The sequence below is a fragment of the Physeter macrocephalus genome, chromosome 12 (genome assembly GCF_002837175.3).
Source record: "Physeter macrocephalus isolate SW-GA chromosome 12, ASM283717v5, whole genome shotgun sequence".
Classification (NCBI taxonomy): Eukaryota; Metazoa; Chordata; class Mammalia; order Artiodactyla; family Physeteridae; genus Physeter; species Physeter macrocephalus.
Genome location: NC_041225.1, coordinates 10,355,700 through 10,373,026, shown reverse-complemented (window position 1 = coordinate 10,373,026; position 17,327 = coordinate 10,355,700). Strand labels below are relative to the sequence as shown.

At 48.3% G+C, this 17,327-nt stretch overlaps 1 protein-coding gene and 1 long non-coding RNA gene across 3 annotated transcripts; one reads left to right on the top strand and one right to left on the bottom strand.

Moving 5' to 3' along the window:
* Positions 1 to 6: 6 nt before the first annotated feature.
* Positions 7 to 9,802, bottom strand: GGCX (gamma-glutamyl carboxylase). Of its 2 annotated transcripts, none has more exons than XM_055088861.1 (14): positions 9,663 to 9,802; positions 9,099 to 9,269; positions 7,808 to 7,966; positions 7,314 to 7,479; positions 5,556 to 5,634; positions 5,021 to 5,127; positions 3,835 to 3,998; positions 3,220 to 3,485; positions 2,940 to 3,071; positions 2,399 to 2,550; positions 1,787 to 1,956; positions 1,441 to 1,571; positions 669 to 816; positions 7 to 478 (listed from the first exon to the last, which is right to left on the bottom strand). In XM_055088861.1, the coding sequence occupies exons 1-14, from the start codon at positions 9,703 to 9,705 to the stop codon at positions 249 to 251; spliced, it is 2,118 nt and encodes a 705-aa protein (XP_054944836.1). In that variant the 5' UTR covers positions 9,706 to 9,802; the 3' UTR covers positions 7 to 248. The 2 variants fall into 2 exon arrangements, with proteins under 2 accessions (XP_054944836.1, XP_028352654.1); XM_028496853.2 differs by having other exon boundaries at positions 7 to 448.
* A 12-nt stretch (positions 9,803 to 9,814) lies between these two features.
* On the top strand, positions 9,815 to 17,280 carry LOC114487321 (uncharacterized). Its single transcript, XR_003682324.2, has 3 exons — positions 9,815 to 10,363; positions 12,600 to 14,053; positions 15,390 to 17,280. It is a non-coding gene; the product is annotated as an uncharacterized lncRNA (long non-coding RNA).
* The last annotated feature ends 47 nt before the right edge of the window (positions 17,281 to 17,327 follow it).

The following is a 17,327-nucleotide window of genomic DNA, read 5'->3' as shown; positions in this document are numbered from 1 at the left end:
CCAGGGTGGGGTAGGAATGACCCACAGGGAGGCTGGAGAAAAGCTGAGGCAGAACAAGACAGCGGCCATCAGACACCACTTACTCTCCCATTCAATCAGGGAGAGGAGAATGGAGAGGACAAGAGGGAGGAATTGAGCACTGGATTGTCCTATCCTGGGAAACAGTCCCTGCTGTTACCCTCACCAGAGAAAAGTTACTCAGCCTGCAGACATCTGATGGCAAAGACACGTGCTGATGTGGGTAAAACTTACCTGCGGCGAAAGACATAGAGCTTTCGCAGCAAGAAGCGGAGGAGTCGCTCGTGGAAAGGGGCATTTCGCCGGCGTTCGATCTCCTGGAGCCTTTGCTGGCGTCTAAGAAAGGTCTGAACCAGTGGTGTTGGCTCAGGGCCCCCTTTGACTTCCCCTTCCAGCAGAGGTTGCAGCTCTGGAGGCAGAGGCTCTGTTTCTGCCCGAAAGAGGGCAAAAAGAGGAATCACTGAGAGAGAGAGAGAGAGAGAGAGAGAGAGAGAGAGAGAGAGAGAGAGAGAGAGAGAAAGCGCGTTCTCTCTCCTAGAACTCCCCTTTCCCCAGCTAGACGCTTCAAGTTCATTCTTTAATGGCTAGATACTCACAACCCTGACTTCTTGTAAAGCGGGCTATCTCAGCCCAAATCTTCACATACTCACCACTTCCATTCTCCACCTTCTCCTTCAATTCTTGCAGGTATGCCAGGTCTTGCTCCAGGGCAAGCTCTGTAGTGTTGACATAGATGTACATGTAGCAGGAGGGACTGGGCGACATTGTATACACCTTATGGTACTCACCAGCAGGCAACTGAAAAGAGGGAAGAAACAGATCTCTTTCACCCTCTAGCCTTTCCCTAGCCAGCCTATGGCCTCCCTACACTGTACCCCGCCCCAGACATCTTTTTTCTTGTGTTTTGGAGTCCAAAGGAACTGACCTCTAGAACCCTGAATGAGCTATTCACAGCACCCCCACCCCCCGCCCTTGCCTTTTGAGCTCCCACTGCGTTACTGTTATGTTAAAGTATTCTGAGTCTGTAATAAATCAACTCTACTCATCTAAACTTTTCTACCATTGTTTTTTTCTGTCGTTCCTGTTTTGTTTTTTTAATATTTATTTATTTATTTGGCTGCATCGGGTCTTAGTTGCAGCATGCGGGACCTTCACTGCGGCACACAGGCCTCTTTCTCTCTAGTTGTGGCGCACGGGCTCCAGGGCGCATGGGCTCAGTAGCTGCGGCACGCGGGCTCGCTAGTTGTGGTGTGGGCTCGGTAGTTGTGGCGTGGGCGGGCTTAGTTGCCCCACAGCATGTGGGATCTTAGTTCCCCAACCAGGGATCATACCCATGTCCCCTGCATTGGAAGGTGGATTCTTAACCACTGGACCACCAGGGAAGTGGTGGTCCCTCTACCATTGTTAATTCAAGCAAAATACCTGCATTTTTCCCCCCTCCTGAAGAGTCTGGTTCTTCTGTTCTGCCACCAGCTCCACAGTTACCTCTCCCTGCAGCAGCTGGATGCTAGTGTTGCCCAGGTCTTCGCTCACAAAGTTCTCCAGGTGCAGCCCTGCCAGGGGCAAGAGTTCCCCAACCCACCCCATGGTGGAGTGAACTCACCCCCAGCCGGAACAGAGAAATCACACCTTCACCACCACCCCGCACCTCGGGTTTCAAAAACCTTCCTCCCACCAGGAGAGGCCCCCCCCAACTCCATCACACGCCATATCCCTGGCCAACGAAGCCAGGAGGGAGACAGCAAAGCCTCCTTGCTCTCCTCCGTACCGGGGAAATCTGCGATGAAGACCACTTCGGTGTGGTTGTCCAGGCTGCTCTTGATTTCCTGTAATTTGGTTCTCCAGGGAGACAGGTCCATCAGTAGCGGCTGCAGCCAAGGTGTACGCTGGAAGGGGGACCAGGTAGCCTGCACGATGTCCACACGAGGGTCAAAAATCCTTAGGAAAGAAAACCATGTTCTAAGGAGGCCACAGCCACCTATGCGCTGGCATTTCCGGTTCTGTTCTTTTCATCACTGTTCCCAGATAGAGGAAACAGTGTTTTTCAGAACCTAAGAAATGGCCTACGTCAGCATGTTATTGCCAGTTTGGGACAGAGAGAGGAGGGGAAAGAGATTCTGGAGCACTGGGAAGAGTGGGAGTTAGTGGCCACCGGACAAGAGCTGTGATAACAGCTTCTGAAAGAATAAGTGCGTTACCTTTCCTTCAGGATGATGGTGCCCCCTGCTGGAAGCAATCAGCTATGCCCACAACCAGGTCAACAGGGACATGCACCAGAGGACAGCCTTTCAAGCGAGACAGCACTGGGGAGCATGGGTTATCCACCTTGGCAGAAAGAGCTAGACTTCATTTCTCCCCCTGCTCTGCCCCCCTTGCCCACCTCTGCTGGAAGCGGTCATTGATGGAGACCCAAATATCAAAGTAGATCTGGGGCTCAGTGACATTGTACTTGGGAAGCAGGCGGCTCAGGCAAGTGGCATATTGCTTCAGCATGTCCGCATGATCCTTCCAACGCCGGCTCTGTGTGAATACCTGCCCCAAACCCCCACGTTAGTCCCACCTCATTGTCATGGAGCCTCTGGACAGGTCATGCAATGCCAACGGCACAGAGAGACCCCTGCCTGCTGCCAGTTCTGACAGAGAAACAGCAACCGCAACAAAACCCCACAAAACTCGCTGGAAGAATTTCTCATTGCTGGGCCAGTGGTACTTACCTTTCCTAAATCTCATCTCAGTTCAGGGAAGTGAACGACATCGCCCTATTTCAACCCCCACCAAAGAAGCGCTCCATGGGGCTCCAGAGAAAGGGCAGAGTGGGCCCAAATGTGTTTTATTTCATAACTGTGTTTACGACCAAACCAGACCCCAAAGCTCAAGGGGGGCTCTGAAGGCCAGTAAATCGTCAGCATCAGACATCTCACCCCAGGGTTGAGGTAGCCCAGCTCGCCGGTGCGCCCATCACGGTAGGTGATCTTCACGTGCTGGTGGGAGCGGGAGTGCACCATCATGTCCCAGGAATAGCCGTACAGCCCGTTTGTCCAGTTGTTATAGCCCTGAGGAGGCAGGGCAGCGGCAATCAGCTCGATGATCCTCACGCCGACACCATCCTCCGCCAAGAGAGGTCTGCCAGAGCAGCCCCATTCTCTCCCGGCTGCCGTCGCCTCCACCGCTATCCGGGGCTAACCCCCAGCCCACACGTACCTGGGTGAGGAAATGGGAATAGGGCAGGAAGAGCTGCTCCAGGAGGTAGAGCAGGGTGAAGGCGGCGCCCAGCCGATGGCGCAGCCCTGGCTTCTGACCACCTTTGGCCCGGCTCCTCTTATACACGCAGGAAGCACTGGGCTGGGGGGCAGTCCTGAGGGGCAGCAGTTCTTGCAGCCTTTTCGGGCAGTGAGCCAGCAGCTTCCGAGGCCACTCGGGAGAGCAGAAGAGAGGGCTGCTGGCCAGCATGACGTAGGGGAACATACCTAGAAAAGCAGGGAGAAAACCAGCACGTCGGGAGTTTGGCCGGAGGAAAACGTGGGTAATCGCCTCAATCCCCTTCCCCTAGGCAGCCTTTCCCGGGTACTCCACTGATGATGAAAGAAGTTCTCAACTCCAGTCTATCTCTCCCCGGAGAAACTTACTACACAACGTACTTGCTGAGCCCGGAAGCCGCCAGCCGCCTCCCTGTTTGTTTCCATCTCACAGAGACCGCATCCGGCTCAGCTCGGCACCCGCCCCTGTCACCACCTCCCACTGCCACACCGGCCGCTGGCTCGTCCGTCCCCTGCACACCTGTGGTTTCCTATTTCCCACCAGACTACAGGAACTGACCGATGCTGAAGAGCTGGGAATTCATGCAGTGGAAGTAGGACACGAAGAGGAGGCCAATGGATCTTGAGGCATCAAAGAAGAGCAGGAAACCGGCAGAGAGGTCGAGCAGCAGTCCGCACCAGTGCACCACCAGCAGACTAGTCATCTCCTCGGACAATACAAATCTGCGGACATCAGGGTCAAAGGTCAGGCACGGTCAGGCACCAGCAGTCACGGCATACTCACAGCAGATGTACCTCTGCTACCCTGTCCTTGCTGCAGGATCCACCCCAGCAGGTGGGTGGAAGAACTCCGCACAAAGACATCCTCTGGTAGGGTTTTCCAACCCCTCTTCATTTCCACATACTTTAGGTGGCCATCTTTTTTCAACATACCCTACGTAATAAGCAAGAGTGCATCTCCGAGGCACAATTTGATTGAGCAGTGTGTGTTGTGGCGGGCAGGTTCTTCGTGGAGGCTACACATAGGAGAAACTTTAAAAGGGGAACGCTTGGCTAACATCATCATGGTGTCAAACTTTAGGAACTGAGAGATGACAGGAAAGAGGGAAAAGAACAAAGTAAAACAAGAGGAAAGAAGAAATGGGAGTAAGAGTGAGGTCGGAGAGGAGCAGCTCTGTTTTGGGAAGAGTTGGCAACAATGGTATTGTCGGGGCAAGGGGCGCCGACCGTCCATCTGCTCCGCACGCCGGCCAAGGAGTCCCGGCGAGAGGCTGCGTGGCCACCTGAGGACAGAGGCATCACCACAGCAACGGCTGGGGCCACTGCCTCACTCACCAAGCCACCTAGCACTGGCGCTTTCCTTTCCTTTACTGCTTTTCCCTTTGTTTCCGCCCACACTGCAAGTCTCCCAGGGGCAGCTAGGCCTAGGACGCGCAGGCCCAGCGGCCATGGCTCACGGGCCCAGCCGCTCCGCGGCATGTGGGATCCTCCCAGACCGGGACGCGAACCCGGTTCCCCTGCATCGGCAGGCGGACGCGCAACCACTGCGCCACCAGGGAAGCCCCTAGGCCTAGATCTTTTGATACCATCAACTCTGCCTTCCGCTGAACAGGGAGATGAGTGGACAGAGGGAAACACGTGCAAATTCAGGCAAAGTGGGAAGAGCAGCCGTGACCGCAGACCTGAGGGAGGCAAGCGCCCCACTCTGCACCTGGGCCACATGAGGCCTCTGCCCTGCCGCTCACTTGAAGGGACTGAAGAGCCAGTGCCGGGACAGGTTTTCCATGGAGTAGCCTTCCACCCAGTCTGCGTCCAGCTTTTTCACGCCCGCAATGAAGTACACGATGAAGATCTGCAAACACAAAACGAATGTTCAAACAAAGTCAGAACCCTGTCCCCTACAGACAGTCACAAATCAGTTCTGATGCCAGTTCAGGGCCCAAGGGAGACTAGACCCATTCTTCTATTCGCTCATCTCCTATATTCACTCACCCGACACCCTACAGATGCCAGGCACAGTACTAGGCACCGAGGAAAGACATAATGTTATTCTTTCCTCATGAGGATTCTAATCCAGCGGGAACAAAGCTCGACTCTATGACAAGGTGAGAGACCCCAGAGATTAGGGGGTTGGAAACAAGGGGAAAGCCAGCCCAGCTTTCCAGCAAAAGGGGAAAAAGAGAAGATCCAGGGAGGCAGAGCAGCGCACAGTCTGGCAGTGGGCCAGCCGTGCTGACAATGGCTGTTGAGAACACCTTCCCGTCTCCTGAAATCCTGTACCTGGCCACGCAGCACAGCATAGTTCCAAAGGGGCACGTGGGCGTTCCGCTTCCGGGCATTCAGCAGGCCGTCCACAGACCTGCAGCGAGGGGGAGAAGGATGGAGGACAGCTTCTTAGCCCAGTCCCATTTCTACCTTGGGACTGGTAGAAATGCTTTTTAAGTGTAATGCTCTCTCTATCCCAGGACGTCTCCCACACCTTCTCTGGTCCTCTGGGCTATTCTGAGGTCCTTTAGAATTATATGAGCATATTGCAACAACGACTATTTTAAGTCATAACAGAAATATTACTAGTGAGTTATAACAACAAAAAGTTCAGTGTTTACCATTCATTTAGTTAGCAAATTAGTTTCTCCTAAAGAAACAGATTGGGAGCAAGACTACAATGCTAGACTATGGCTGAATATGAAAAAGAACGAATTTGAGGCAACGTTTGAAAAGCTAAAGGTGTGTGAAAATATATATAGTGCATTTAAAAAAAAGTTTCAATTTCCAAGACAAACTGACACTTCATAGACCTGGATGCTAAGATCTAGTGCCAGAGGGTACCTGCTAACAGCTTACCTAGGCTAAGAACTGATAAAACCAGGCTACTAAGATTAGATGTGTTCTGGGGAGGCAGAAGCAAAGTAGGTTTTCAAGAAGACACAGGATGAGCAGAGAAGCCAGGAAAGGGGCAGCTTACACTTGTGGTCAAGAGCATGGGAGTCTGTAGTTAAGGAGACCTGGAGTCTCACTTACGCCTCTTATACGCTATGTGACCCTAGGCAAGTCCTTTACTTCTCTAAGCCTTAGTTTCTTCATCTATAAAATGGGAACAGCACTATGGACCTCATGGGGTTATAATGTGGAAAAAATTAAAAGTGTTTAGCATAGTGCCTGGCACGTGGAAAGCCTTCAGTAAGTGATGGATATTTTTTCAAACTGTGTAAAAGTCATAAAAATGAGACTTTGCAGGAGTATTCTGTCAAAAGTGCCTCTCTGTGATGACAGCTGGCCACTCTGAATGAATGTAAAGGTTTACAAAAGGGGCATCTGCACGTGTGTGTTGATGAATGAAGTCTAATTAATGACTGATGATAAATCACCAACAAATCCAATGTTTGAGATTTTTTTCCCCCTATACTCATGTTACTGACAGCTCGTACTCGCTTTTCACTTAATAATGGGAGAATCCTTAAAGGTCATCTGCCCTGCCACCCTGTCTCCAAATCCCTTCTCCATCTCCCCTGAGAGCTGGTCACCTGAGCCAGAGGTCGAGGAGGGCTACCTCCTCCCGGGACAGCACTGCTCAGCAGCCCTGGCGGGCCCTCTCCTCTGACATGACTCTGCCCCACAGCAACTTCTACTCTTGGCTCTAACTCCGCCCCTCTGGGCTCACACAGAGAAAGGCTGCTCCCTCTTGCACATGACCACCCTTGTAGTATCTGAAAACAGCTATGTCTGGCTTTAGTCTTCTCTTCTTCTCTCTAAGAGGATTACAGGAAGTGGATAGATCAAGGCACCTGGGGAGATAGGGAAAGAGTGAAGGGGTGGGAGTGGAGCCATTTTGCTTTTTTGTCACCCCAAGAGCCCCAACCTCACGGACCCTTCCCTCTCCCAAATCCATCCAAATCAAAGTGTCACCCTGTAACCACACTCTGCAACGTATGGCTGAAAATACGTTTGCTGGGACAAATTCTCGGACCTCACCGGGCCCCTATCTCTGGTAACCATCCTGACGCAGCCAACCCCTCCCTCTTTTCCCCAGACTCATACCAGTAGCGGTTTGCATCCATGAACGTCAGCTGAAAGGCCAACAAACCAAACAGATAGGAGTGGTTGTTCCACGATGTCTTGTCCAGGAGAAACACATACCAGTAGGGCAGCAGGAATAACACACAGCTTATCCGGTAGCACAGGCCCAGCATCATGCCCAGTGCCCCTGGGATTTGTGGGGGAGAGGATTAAGAGGTCAGAGGGGCACTACAGGCCCAGCTCCCCTGGGACAGGCTGTGGGTAGGATTAGGAAAGGTCATCAGACATTTTATAACCACGTGAAAATAAATTTCAATTAAAATGTTATTTCAACATTTTAAACAGAGTTACGGGGTCACAGCTCAGATGACACACAGGTCAGCAGGATGAAATTATAAGTCACAGAGCAAGTGAAATAAGAAACCCAAGACCTTGGTCATTCACCAGCATGCTTTGTACTTCTGGGTTTGGGGTAGGCCAGTCAATACTCCCATCTCTCTTACAGTTTCCCTCACCCAGAAACATGATGGTGTAGACCAGATACATCCAGTCAAGTGGCAGTGGCTGCAGGGCGTCCAGCAACGGGAAGCGGCACACCTCCAGCCCATCCAGGTATCTTCTGTCCAGGGAGCTGAGCCCCCGCTCCTGGGGAATGTCCAGCACCATCATCAGCCCTGAGAAGGCAGAGGAGGAGGGGGCCGTTAGGCCTTAGCAAAGCGAGCCGTGGAACACGCTGGAATACAGTCGAGCACACCCAGCTCCAGGGTCAGACTTCTTTCCTAACCCCAGAAAGAATTCGTTCAACAATAATCACGGAGCGCCTACTCTGTGCTAGGCATTATGCCCGTTGTGTGATCTCAGACAGCCACTGCACCTCACTGAGCCAATTCCCCATTTGTGAAAGGGGCCTCATAATATTTTGCAGGGTTTCAGAGAAGATCAAATGAAAGAAGTGTACAAAATGCGATCAGAGCTGTTCAGGTTTTGATAGTAATATTTGTAAAGGTCTGCCCTACTGGCTACAGAAAGCGCTCTGGGGTGGTGCTCCTCAACCTCTTTTACTTCCTGGCACACCTGGCAGAGCAGTATCTGGCCAGCACACTGGGGTAAACAGAAGGGGTACTCAGGCCAGGAAGGCACCTCCAGTTAAGGCAAGATTTCTCAACCCCAGGACTATTCTGTTTGGCCTGGTTAATTATTTGCTGGGTGGGCTATCGTGTGGTTCATAGGTCATGCAGCAGCATCCCTGGCTTCTGTGTAGATGCCAGTAACCACCTAGTCCCCTTCCCTCCCACCCCCAAGATGTGACAAATACAAATGTTTACAGACATTGCCAAATGTCCCCTGGAGAGCAAAATCACTCCCCGTTGAGAAGCACTGCGTTAAGGGGAGTAATATCTCAGCATATCTGTAACCCATTCCAAACTTACATGCTGTGGCCTATGAGTTAGAAAGATCTGGATTAGGGAGTCACAGCCTAAATGTCTGCCCTGTCACCCCTGCCATTTCTCTAAAGTCTAGTCCTTAGCATACTTACTGGGCAACTTCATGCCACAAATAAAATGGGTTCCTGTTCCTCTACCTCTATATTTCCTACAGCCTCAGATCACAGCATTTCTGGTCTCCAAGCCCTAATCGGAGACAAAACTGGGTCACAACGACCCTCTTCCAGGATATCAGTAACTTCAGCTCTTAGGAAAAGGAAGGTAAGTGCACTAAGCAAGTAAGTATCCAAGAAATGGACAAGGGACGACGGTCATTTTCCCACCCCCAACCACGCTGGCCCCTCCCAGAAACTGGACTTACCAAAGAGAAAACGGAAGACTGCCAGGCTTGCAGGATCCGTAGGTCTATTCAGCAGGGTCACCAGCCTCCCCCAGCTGGACACATCTGTCCACTCAAAACCCAAGAGCTTCCCCATTCGGCTGCCCTGACGGCGCCCTGAGGTCTGTCCAGCCTTATCTTTCTGTACTTTATCTGCAACCGATAAATGGAGAAAGTTGTGTGTGCGCGTATGGGAACGGAGATGCTTTAAAACAGGCTCCTCCTCAAATCACAGAAATCACAGGCCCAGGGCTTCTGCCTACCTGGATTCTCCCACTGATCTCTGACTACCCGAAACATCCCGGCAGTGCAGCCTCTTCTCCAGGATCCCCCAATGCCCCAGAACCTTTCTCAGACAGCAGCCTCCTAGCCGCAAAGTGTCCTGAATGTCATCACCACCCCGAAGCCGAACACTGCAATCTCTCTCTATGGCTCCTTCCAATCGGAGGCTCCCTTCCCCAGGTCCCACAGGGAAGTCCTCCGGCCCCCACCCCTCTGAAACCCGCGCCCCTCTCTATCCGCCACAAGGCGGGGCTCTGACCCTACCTGAGTCGGGCGGGGACCGCGCAGACCTAGCAGATACCGCCATGGCCTCGGGGAGGTATGTCGGCCACAGCGACAGCGTCTGAGTAGGTGGCGTCGCGAGGGAAAACTCCCCTAGGTCCCGCCTCCCCGACACAGCAGCACCCGCGAGGCCGGCCGGAAAGTGCCGGGACTGTCGTGAAGAGCCCTTAGTCGGCCGCGCCGGGCTCCCTGCCTGGCGGCAGAGGGCGGAGCGAGGAGCCTTGGGGCGGGGCGAAGCGGCCGCGAAGGGGCGTGGTCAGGCCCCGCCCTTCCCGGTGAGCGAGGAGGAGCGAAGATGTTCACCGGAGCTGCTTCTCTTCCGCCGAATGACCAGTCTCTTTCCTGAGGCGTCCCGATCCCTCTCCGCGCTTTCAACCTAAGAAGACTCCGAGAGCCCGCAACTTACCTGGGTCACTCCCCGCACCCATTAGGCCTCTCCAGACGTGAAAAGCGCGGGCGCAAATGTCAGACTCTTCCCAGAGAGGTTCCCGCCGAATTAGGACGCACCTGGAAGGGCTGCCCCGGTCTAGAGACTGTGTGCAAGTTTCTTTATTCTCTCTTCCAGTACCTGCCATGAACCAGAGGTTTGAAAGCAGCAGGGGAAACCGGAACAACATAGCTGCAGAGGGTATGCAGAGTAGGGGCAATGAATAGAGTGGTCGATCAAGGAAAGTCTTAGAGAGGTGAGTCTTGAACAGCATTGTAACATCTAATTCTCTGCACTGGGATTGACCAGCAGGATCAGAGGAAGGCGTCTTAGACCAGGGGTTCTCACATTTTTTAGTTTCAGAACCCCTCTACACTGCTACACACATTATTGGGGAACCCTAAAGAACTTTTGTTTATAATGGGTTATATTTTCCCGTATTTACCGTATTGGAAATTTACACTGAGAAATGTTTAAAATATGTATTGATTCACTAAAAGAAAAAAGTAATAAACCCATTACATGTTTATATAAATAACCTTTTTAAGAGAAAAAGTATATTTTCCACACCAAGAAAATATATGAGAATGGTATTATTTTACATGCAAATCTCTTTAATGTTTGGCTTCGTTGAAGAAGGCTGGATTCTCATATCTGCTTCTGCATTCCATCTGTTGTGTAATGGTGTTGATTGAAGTATGTGAAGGAAACCTGGCCTTACCGATACTTAGTTGGAAAAAAGAGAAGCATTTTAATATCCTGTTTAGATAACTGTGGATATTCTTTTGTACCACACCAAAACTTACAAGTAGTCGTTTTTTAAAGGTTAGTCAGATGTGAAATTGGAAATCATATAATGAACTTCATGCTCTATTACATTAAAATCATTGGTATATCTTGCACTTTGAATGGACCTTTTACTCACGCATGAGTTTGTAAAATATGCATGGTCATTTGGAAAACATTGCTTCACTGAGTTACACAGCTCTTTTAAATGCAGTCTCTTAAACGTTGGGAAGCTGCCAGGCTCACGGTGGCAGATACAAGTTTTCAAAATTTTAATTTTCACTTGAAAGCTCAAATTTACCATTGGCAACAAATACCATTTATTGTTTTCCTTGAACGAACCCGCTCCTTTCATTTTTGAGAAAATATTTGCTAAATGCACCAGTTTGAATAACCATAGTTTGTCCAATGTCCTTTCAAGTAAAATCGTACTTTGTTTAAAAAAAAAAACAAGACAAAAGCAAAGATGCTCAGCATCTTATATTATTAGGAAATTGAAAATTTGGGAATTCCCTGACAATCCGGTGGTTAGGACTAGGTGCTTTCATTGCTGTGGCCCAGGTTGAGTCCCTGGTTGGGGAACTAAGATCCCGAAAGCCGCTTGGCGTGGCCAAAAAATACAATACAGTAAAATAAAACAGCAGTCAGATACTATTAGAATAGTTGAAATCCAAGGCACTGACAGCAACAAATGCTGGCGAGGATGTGGAGCAACAGGAACTCTGCTTCCATTACTCGTGGGACTGCAAAATGGTACAGCCACATTGGAAGACAGTTTTGGCAGTTTCTTACAAGACTCCACATACTCTTACCATATGATCCAGCAATTGTGCTCCTTGGTTATTTACCCAAATGAGTTGAAAACTGATGCCCACACAAAACCTGCACGTGAATGTACAGCAGCATTATTTATAATTGCCCAAACTTGAAAGCAACCAAAATGTCCTTCAGTAGGTGAATGGGTGGAATAAACTAGCACATCCATATGATGGAATATTCAGTGATAAAATGAAATGAGCTATTAAGCCACAAAAAGACATGAAGGAAGCTTAAGTGCATATTGCTAACTGAAAGAAACCAATCTGAAATGGCTACATACTGTGTGATAACCTGGAAAAGGCAAAACTATGGAGATAGCAAAAAGATTGGTGGTTGCCAGGGATTGGGGGGGAGGAAGAGAGAGAAGAATGTAGCACAGAGGATTTTTAGAGAAGTGAAACTATTCTGTATGATACTCTGATGGTGTCATGGTGAGTTCATGTCATTATATATTTTTCAAAACCCATAGAATGTATAATATAAAGAATGAACCCTAATGTAAACCATATCACTATTAGCTTATCAGTTGTAACAAATATACCACACTAATGCAAGATGTTAGTAATAGGAGAAACAGCGAGAGCATGAAGGGGTGTATGGGAACTGTCCGTACTACTCAAAAAAATAAAGTCTATTAATTTGAAAACAAACAAAGGTGAGTTGAGCTCACAGTTTAATTGCACAAGTGCTTTTTCTTAGAAACTATGAAACATCGTATTTGGGTATGCAGAAGCGTTGTATGCATATTTCCCATTTCTTCACACAAAATAGTAAAAAGATCTGTATTCCAGCGTCAAGAGTTTATGAAATTATTAATTTGTACTTCTTCATTAAGGATGTTCTTAATTGACACTGGCATTTTATTTTGTTTGTTTTTTTTTTTTTAGGCTGCACATTGGCATTTTTTAAAAATTGCAAACGCATGGCAGGAAGGAATGCAATGACCACTACTACAGTTTGGTGCCACTGTCTCACTCCTGCTAAGTTGCCAGCAGTTTTGCCACCATTGCTTTTTGCATCATCAGTGCAAATGTCAACGCTGTTAAAAAGGCAAATAACATCTCAGTATTATTATAGTAGTTTTGTCCCTAAAGACTCCAGGGGTTCATGGACCATGTGCTGAGGGCCACTATCCTAAAGGGAAAAAGCGGCAGGGGTAGATGCAAAAGTAGAGATTATTGGGCACAGTTGTGTTTGGCAGGTGGAATCACTGGGCTAACAAGTGTTCCTGCTGTTGAGGGTCTGGCCCACTTCTAGGTCATCCTAATAGGCAAGGGAGGCCAAGTCACTTTGGAAGCCATAGATCTATTTAGGGGATGGATCTCTTAATCCACTGTCAAATCCCAGTCCAAATGAATACAGTGTGGGTTGGGAAATTTGGTCTAGATCTTCCAGGATCACTCAAAATTAGATGGTTCCATTAAGTTCAGTGTTGATGGTCTGTTATGTGCCAAGAACTGGACAAGTTACAGAGGAGGAAACAGAAGTGATTAAGTTGTGGCCTCTGTCCTATCGAAGTAGAATAATAATAATATATAGAAATAATAAAATAATAATAGAATGTAGGGAGTCATCAGTATTAAGTGAGGTTCGAAGTGCTACGGGAGCACTGAGGAAGAAATGAATTATGACTGGAGAAATCAGGAAAGTTTTTTTGAAAACTTGGGCCTTAAAGGATGAGTAAAATTTTGAGAGGAGAGAGGGAAATCAAAAGTTCTCAGTAGTCTTGGGTGAACTGAGAGCATTCTGTGTAAGAGAACTACAGCTAGTAAACGAGCTGTGCTAACTCTTCACCTTTCCATCCCATGATTTTAACTTGTTTTTGTTCAAGGCGTTGATTTCCAGTTTATCCTTTCAGGACCAATATACAGAGACTCATGGCATCAAACATTCATTTATCTATAAAATAGTCCAAAATTTACAAAAGGAATTTCTTCATGGTTCTTTTCTAATAAAAATTCTCTTTCTGTCTGCACTGTGGAGAAAGAAGCCCTCTTTCAGATCTCTCAATTCAATACCCTAAACACTTAGTGAATGCCTACTACGTGCAGGATATATGTTATTTTCTACGAGGGGTACCAAAGTAAAAACACAGCCCCTGCCTTCACAGAGCTTAGAGTCTCAGAGGAGTCAAATGTGTATGTAGTTAATGGCAAAGCATATTATAGGCTCTATAAAAGATACAGTGTGATGGTGATCAGAAGAGGAAGACGTTAACTTCATTGGGGAAATCTGGAAGACTTCATGGCAGCAATGTCTCAAATATGAATAGACTTGCCATAGGCAGTGATGAATGAAGGAGGATATTCACTCATCATGAGACAAGTCCACTTGAGCAAAGGTATGGAAGGGGATGGTGTGTTATGGGAAGGGCAGGTAATTTAGTATGACTGGGGGGCTGGGAGGTGAGTCTCATTAGAGATAAGCTTCAAAAAGCAGGTTGACAGCAATCTTGGAATGCCAAGCTAAGGAGTTTGGACTCTACCCTGGAGGTGCAGCATACTCAAATCAGTGTTTTGGAAAGATAACAAGTAACCCCAGGAGGAATGGATGGGAAAAGAAAGGTCAGTTTGGAGGTGGCTGGAATTGTTCAGAGAAGAGATAATGCCTGGCATTACCTAGGAAGCACAAGCTGATATGGAAAGGAGGGGGTGGATTTGAGAGACATGACCAAGACTTAGTGATGTCCCATTGTGTGTGTAGGATGGCTTAGGAGTTCCTAACTTGGGACACTGATAGAATGGGAGTACTATCCAGGAGGAGGAACATGAGGAGAAGATAAAAGGGTTTGGGTTGGCTGTCGTATGGGTCTGTGGACTGACCAGGGTATTGGAGAGGAAGCAGTGGCAACTGACAGAGATGTACAGATTTGGGGATCGTCCATAAATGGCTGTTGAAACTGTAAAGGCATTGATTGCACTTCCAAAGGGAGAGCAGGGTTTCTCAACCTTGGCAGTATTGACATTTGGTCTGCATATTCTTTGTCGTTGGGGGGATGGGTGAGGTGGGGGGAGGGGCCGTCCTTGGCATTGTAGGAAGTTTAGCATCCTTGGCCTCTACCCACTAGATGCCAGTAGCACACCTCCGCCACCAGTTGTGTCAAACAAAAATATCTCCAGACATTGTCAGATATCCCCTGGAGGGCAAAATCAACCCCATAGAGAACTATTGCTCTAGGAGTCAAAAGATGGCCAAGGGCAGAACCTTTGGGTTCCAAGGTCACGGTCAGAAAGGAAGAGCATATTGGGAGAGATGGGGGTGACTGTGTCACAGGTGGGGTGGCCAGTGGTGTAACAGTCTATAAAGAGGGTTTTGGAGACAAAAGAGGCCTTGGCAGTGGGGAGAGCTTTATGATCTTTCAGGGAGCAATTCCAACTGAGCCTCCTGAATATGCTTTCTTCTTGTTCGCTAGCCTTTTCCCTGAGAGGTACGGGAGTCAACTGCCCCCTTGGGCCATAAATGAGACTGGGGTATATGCCAGTGTACCACAAAGTTTGCCTGGTTGCTTTGCAGGCTGTTCATACTCCTCTTCCCCTATTTTCTCATTCCATTTGTTCTATTAGTCTCCTTTTTCATTTGTAATGTGCTTTAGCAGAAATATAGAAATATATACCCATACCATTTAATCCTGATAATAACCCCGCAAAATAGCTTTCATTCTTTTTCCCATTTTGCAGATGAGGAAACCAAAACTCCCGGAGGGAACCTTGCCTAAAACTGCACAACCAGGGAGCCGTAGAGCTGATGCCCAAATCTTCTGATCACGCAGGGACTGAGAACACTCTTCATCACACCCCAATTGCTTCTTTGGTTGCAACTTCTACCATGTAGCATCTTTTCCTTACAAAGTGACTGATGCTCTCCTTCTCCTGGGATAGAGTCTTCCTTGACTGTAAAGGAATCAGTGACTTTTGTTCTCTTGTTCCCTGACCATAGCACCATTTCTGCTCATAGAGTATTGTTTGGTGCCTTACTGAAAGTCTCACCTTGTGAGGGCGTTAGCCAGATGGTCTTTTTTCCTTCTTCATTTTCTTCTTTTTTTGACCACGCCTTGCGGCTTGTGGGATCTCCGTTCCCTGACCAGGGTTTGAACCTGGGCCACGGTAGTGAAAGCCCAGAATCCTAACCATTAGGCCAACAGGGAACTCCCAGATGGTCTTCTGACAAAGGGTAACATTGTAATGTTTGTACAGGTGAGGCCAAGCCTGCGGCAATTCTGTATGGTGAACATGAGGACAGAGAGGTCACAGGCCCAACTGTGGGCACTTCGGAATCTCCCTGATGGTTGCTGGGTCTAGGCCAAGGGTCATCTCCCTCAGAGACACCAGTGTATGTCCAAGGCTTGCAGTGGCATACCAGACCCCAGTAACTCCTCAACTGTTGTAACTCTCCTTTCCTCCCTGGGAATCCTCTGTCATTTCCTCCTGCTCCCCACAAACTTCCTACTCTGACCCTTTGTTTCTTGGCACCCCTCATGTTCCCTCAACCACCAATTCACTTAGCATCGGGAATTCTTAGTAATAGTAATCACAAAAGCCACCATTTACTGAGGGTTTTTAGAGTACCAGGCATAGACAATGGAGGTAACTGAGGCTTAGAGATGTTACATAAACCTGTCCAATGTCACATAAATATTAAGGTACAGATCAGCATATCTAATAGAAATGTAATTTGAGCCACGTTGGTAATTAAAATTTTCTATTAGCCAAATTAAAAGAGAAAAGAAACAGGTGAAATTAATGTTATCAGTATTTTTTATTTAACAATATATCCTAGGTATCTATCAACAGACCAATGGATAAAGAAGATGTGGTATATATATATACAATGGAATACCACTCAGCCATAAAACAGAGTGAAATTTTGCCTTTTGCAACAACATGAGCAGACCTCAAAGGTATTACGCTTAGTGAAATAAGTCAGACAGAGGAAGACAAATACTGTATGACAGGGGTCCCCAACCCCCAGTCCTCGGACTGGTACCAGACCACATCCTGTTAGGAACCGGGCTGCACAGCAGGAGGTAAGCGGCAGACAAGCGAGTGAAGCTTCATCCAACGCTCCCCACCGCTCCCCATCGCTCGCATTAACCCCTGAACCATCCCTCCCACCCCCCCACCCCCGTCTGCGGAAAAATTGGCTTCCATGAAACCCGTCCCTGGTGCCAAAAAGGTTGGGGACCCCTGCTGTATGATATCACTTACATGTGGAATCTAAAAAATACAACAAACTACTGAATATAACAAAAAAGAAGCAGGCTCACAGATATAGAGGACAAACTAGTGGCTACCAGTGGGGAGAGCGAGGGGGAGTGGCATTTAGGGGTAGGGGATTAAGAGGTGCAAGCTACTATGTATAAAATAAGCTAAAAGGATGTATCATACAACCCAGGGAATAGAGCCGATATTTTATAATAGCTATAAATGGAGTATAACCTTTAAAAATTGTGAATCACTATAGTGTACACCTGTAACTTATATAATATTGTACATCAACTATAACTCAATTAAAAAATAAGGCACTTGGGGCTTCCCTGGTGGCGCAGTGGTTGAGAGTCCGCCTGCCAATGCAGGGGACACGGGTTCATGCCCCGGTCCGGGAAGATCCCACATGCC

Excerpts from the sequence above, each read along its gene's own strand:
- GGCX (XM_055088861.1), bottom strand. The coding sequence starts at position 9,705 with ATGGCGGTATCTGCTAGGTCTGCGCGGTCCCCGCCCGACTCAG. Across the intron at positions 3,486-3,834 it reads TTCCCAGCTCTTCAGCATCG|GTATGTTCCCCTACGTCATG; the intron begins GTCAGTTCCTGT and ends CTGCTTTTCTAG. Across the intron at positions 1,957-2,398 it reads AATGACCGCTTCCAGCAGAG|GATTTTTGACCCTCGTGTGG; the intron begins GTGGGCAAGGGG and ends TTCTTTCCTAAG.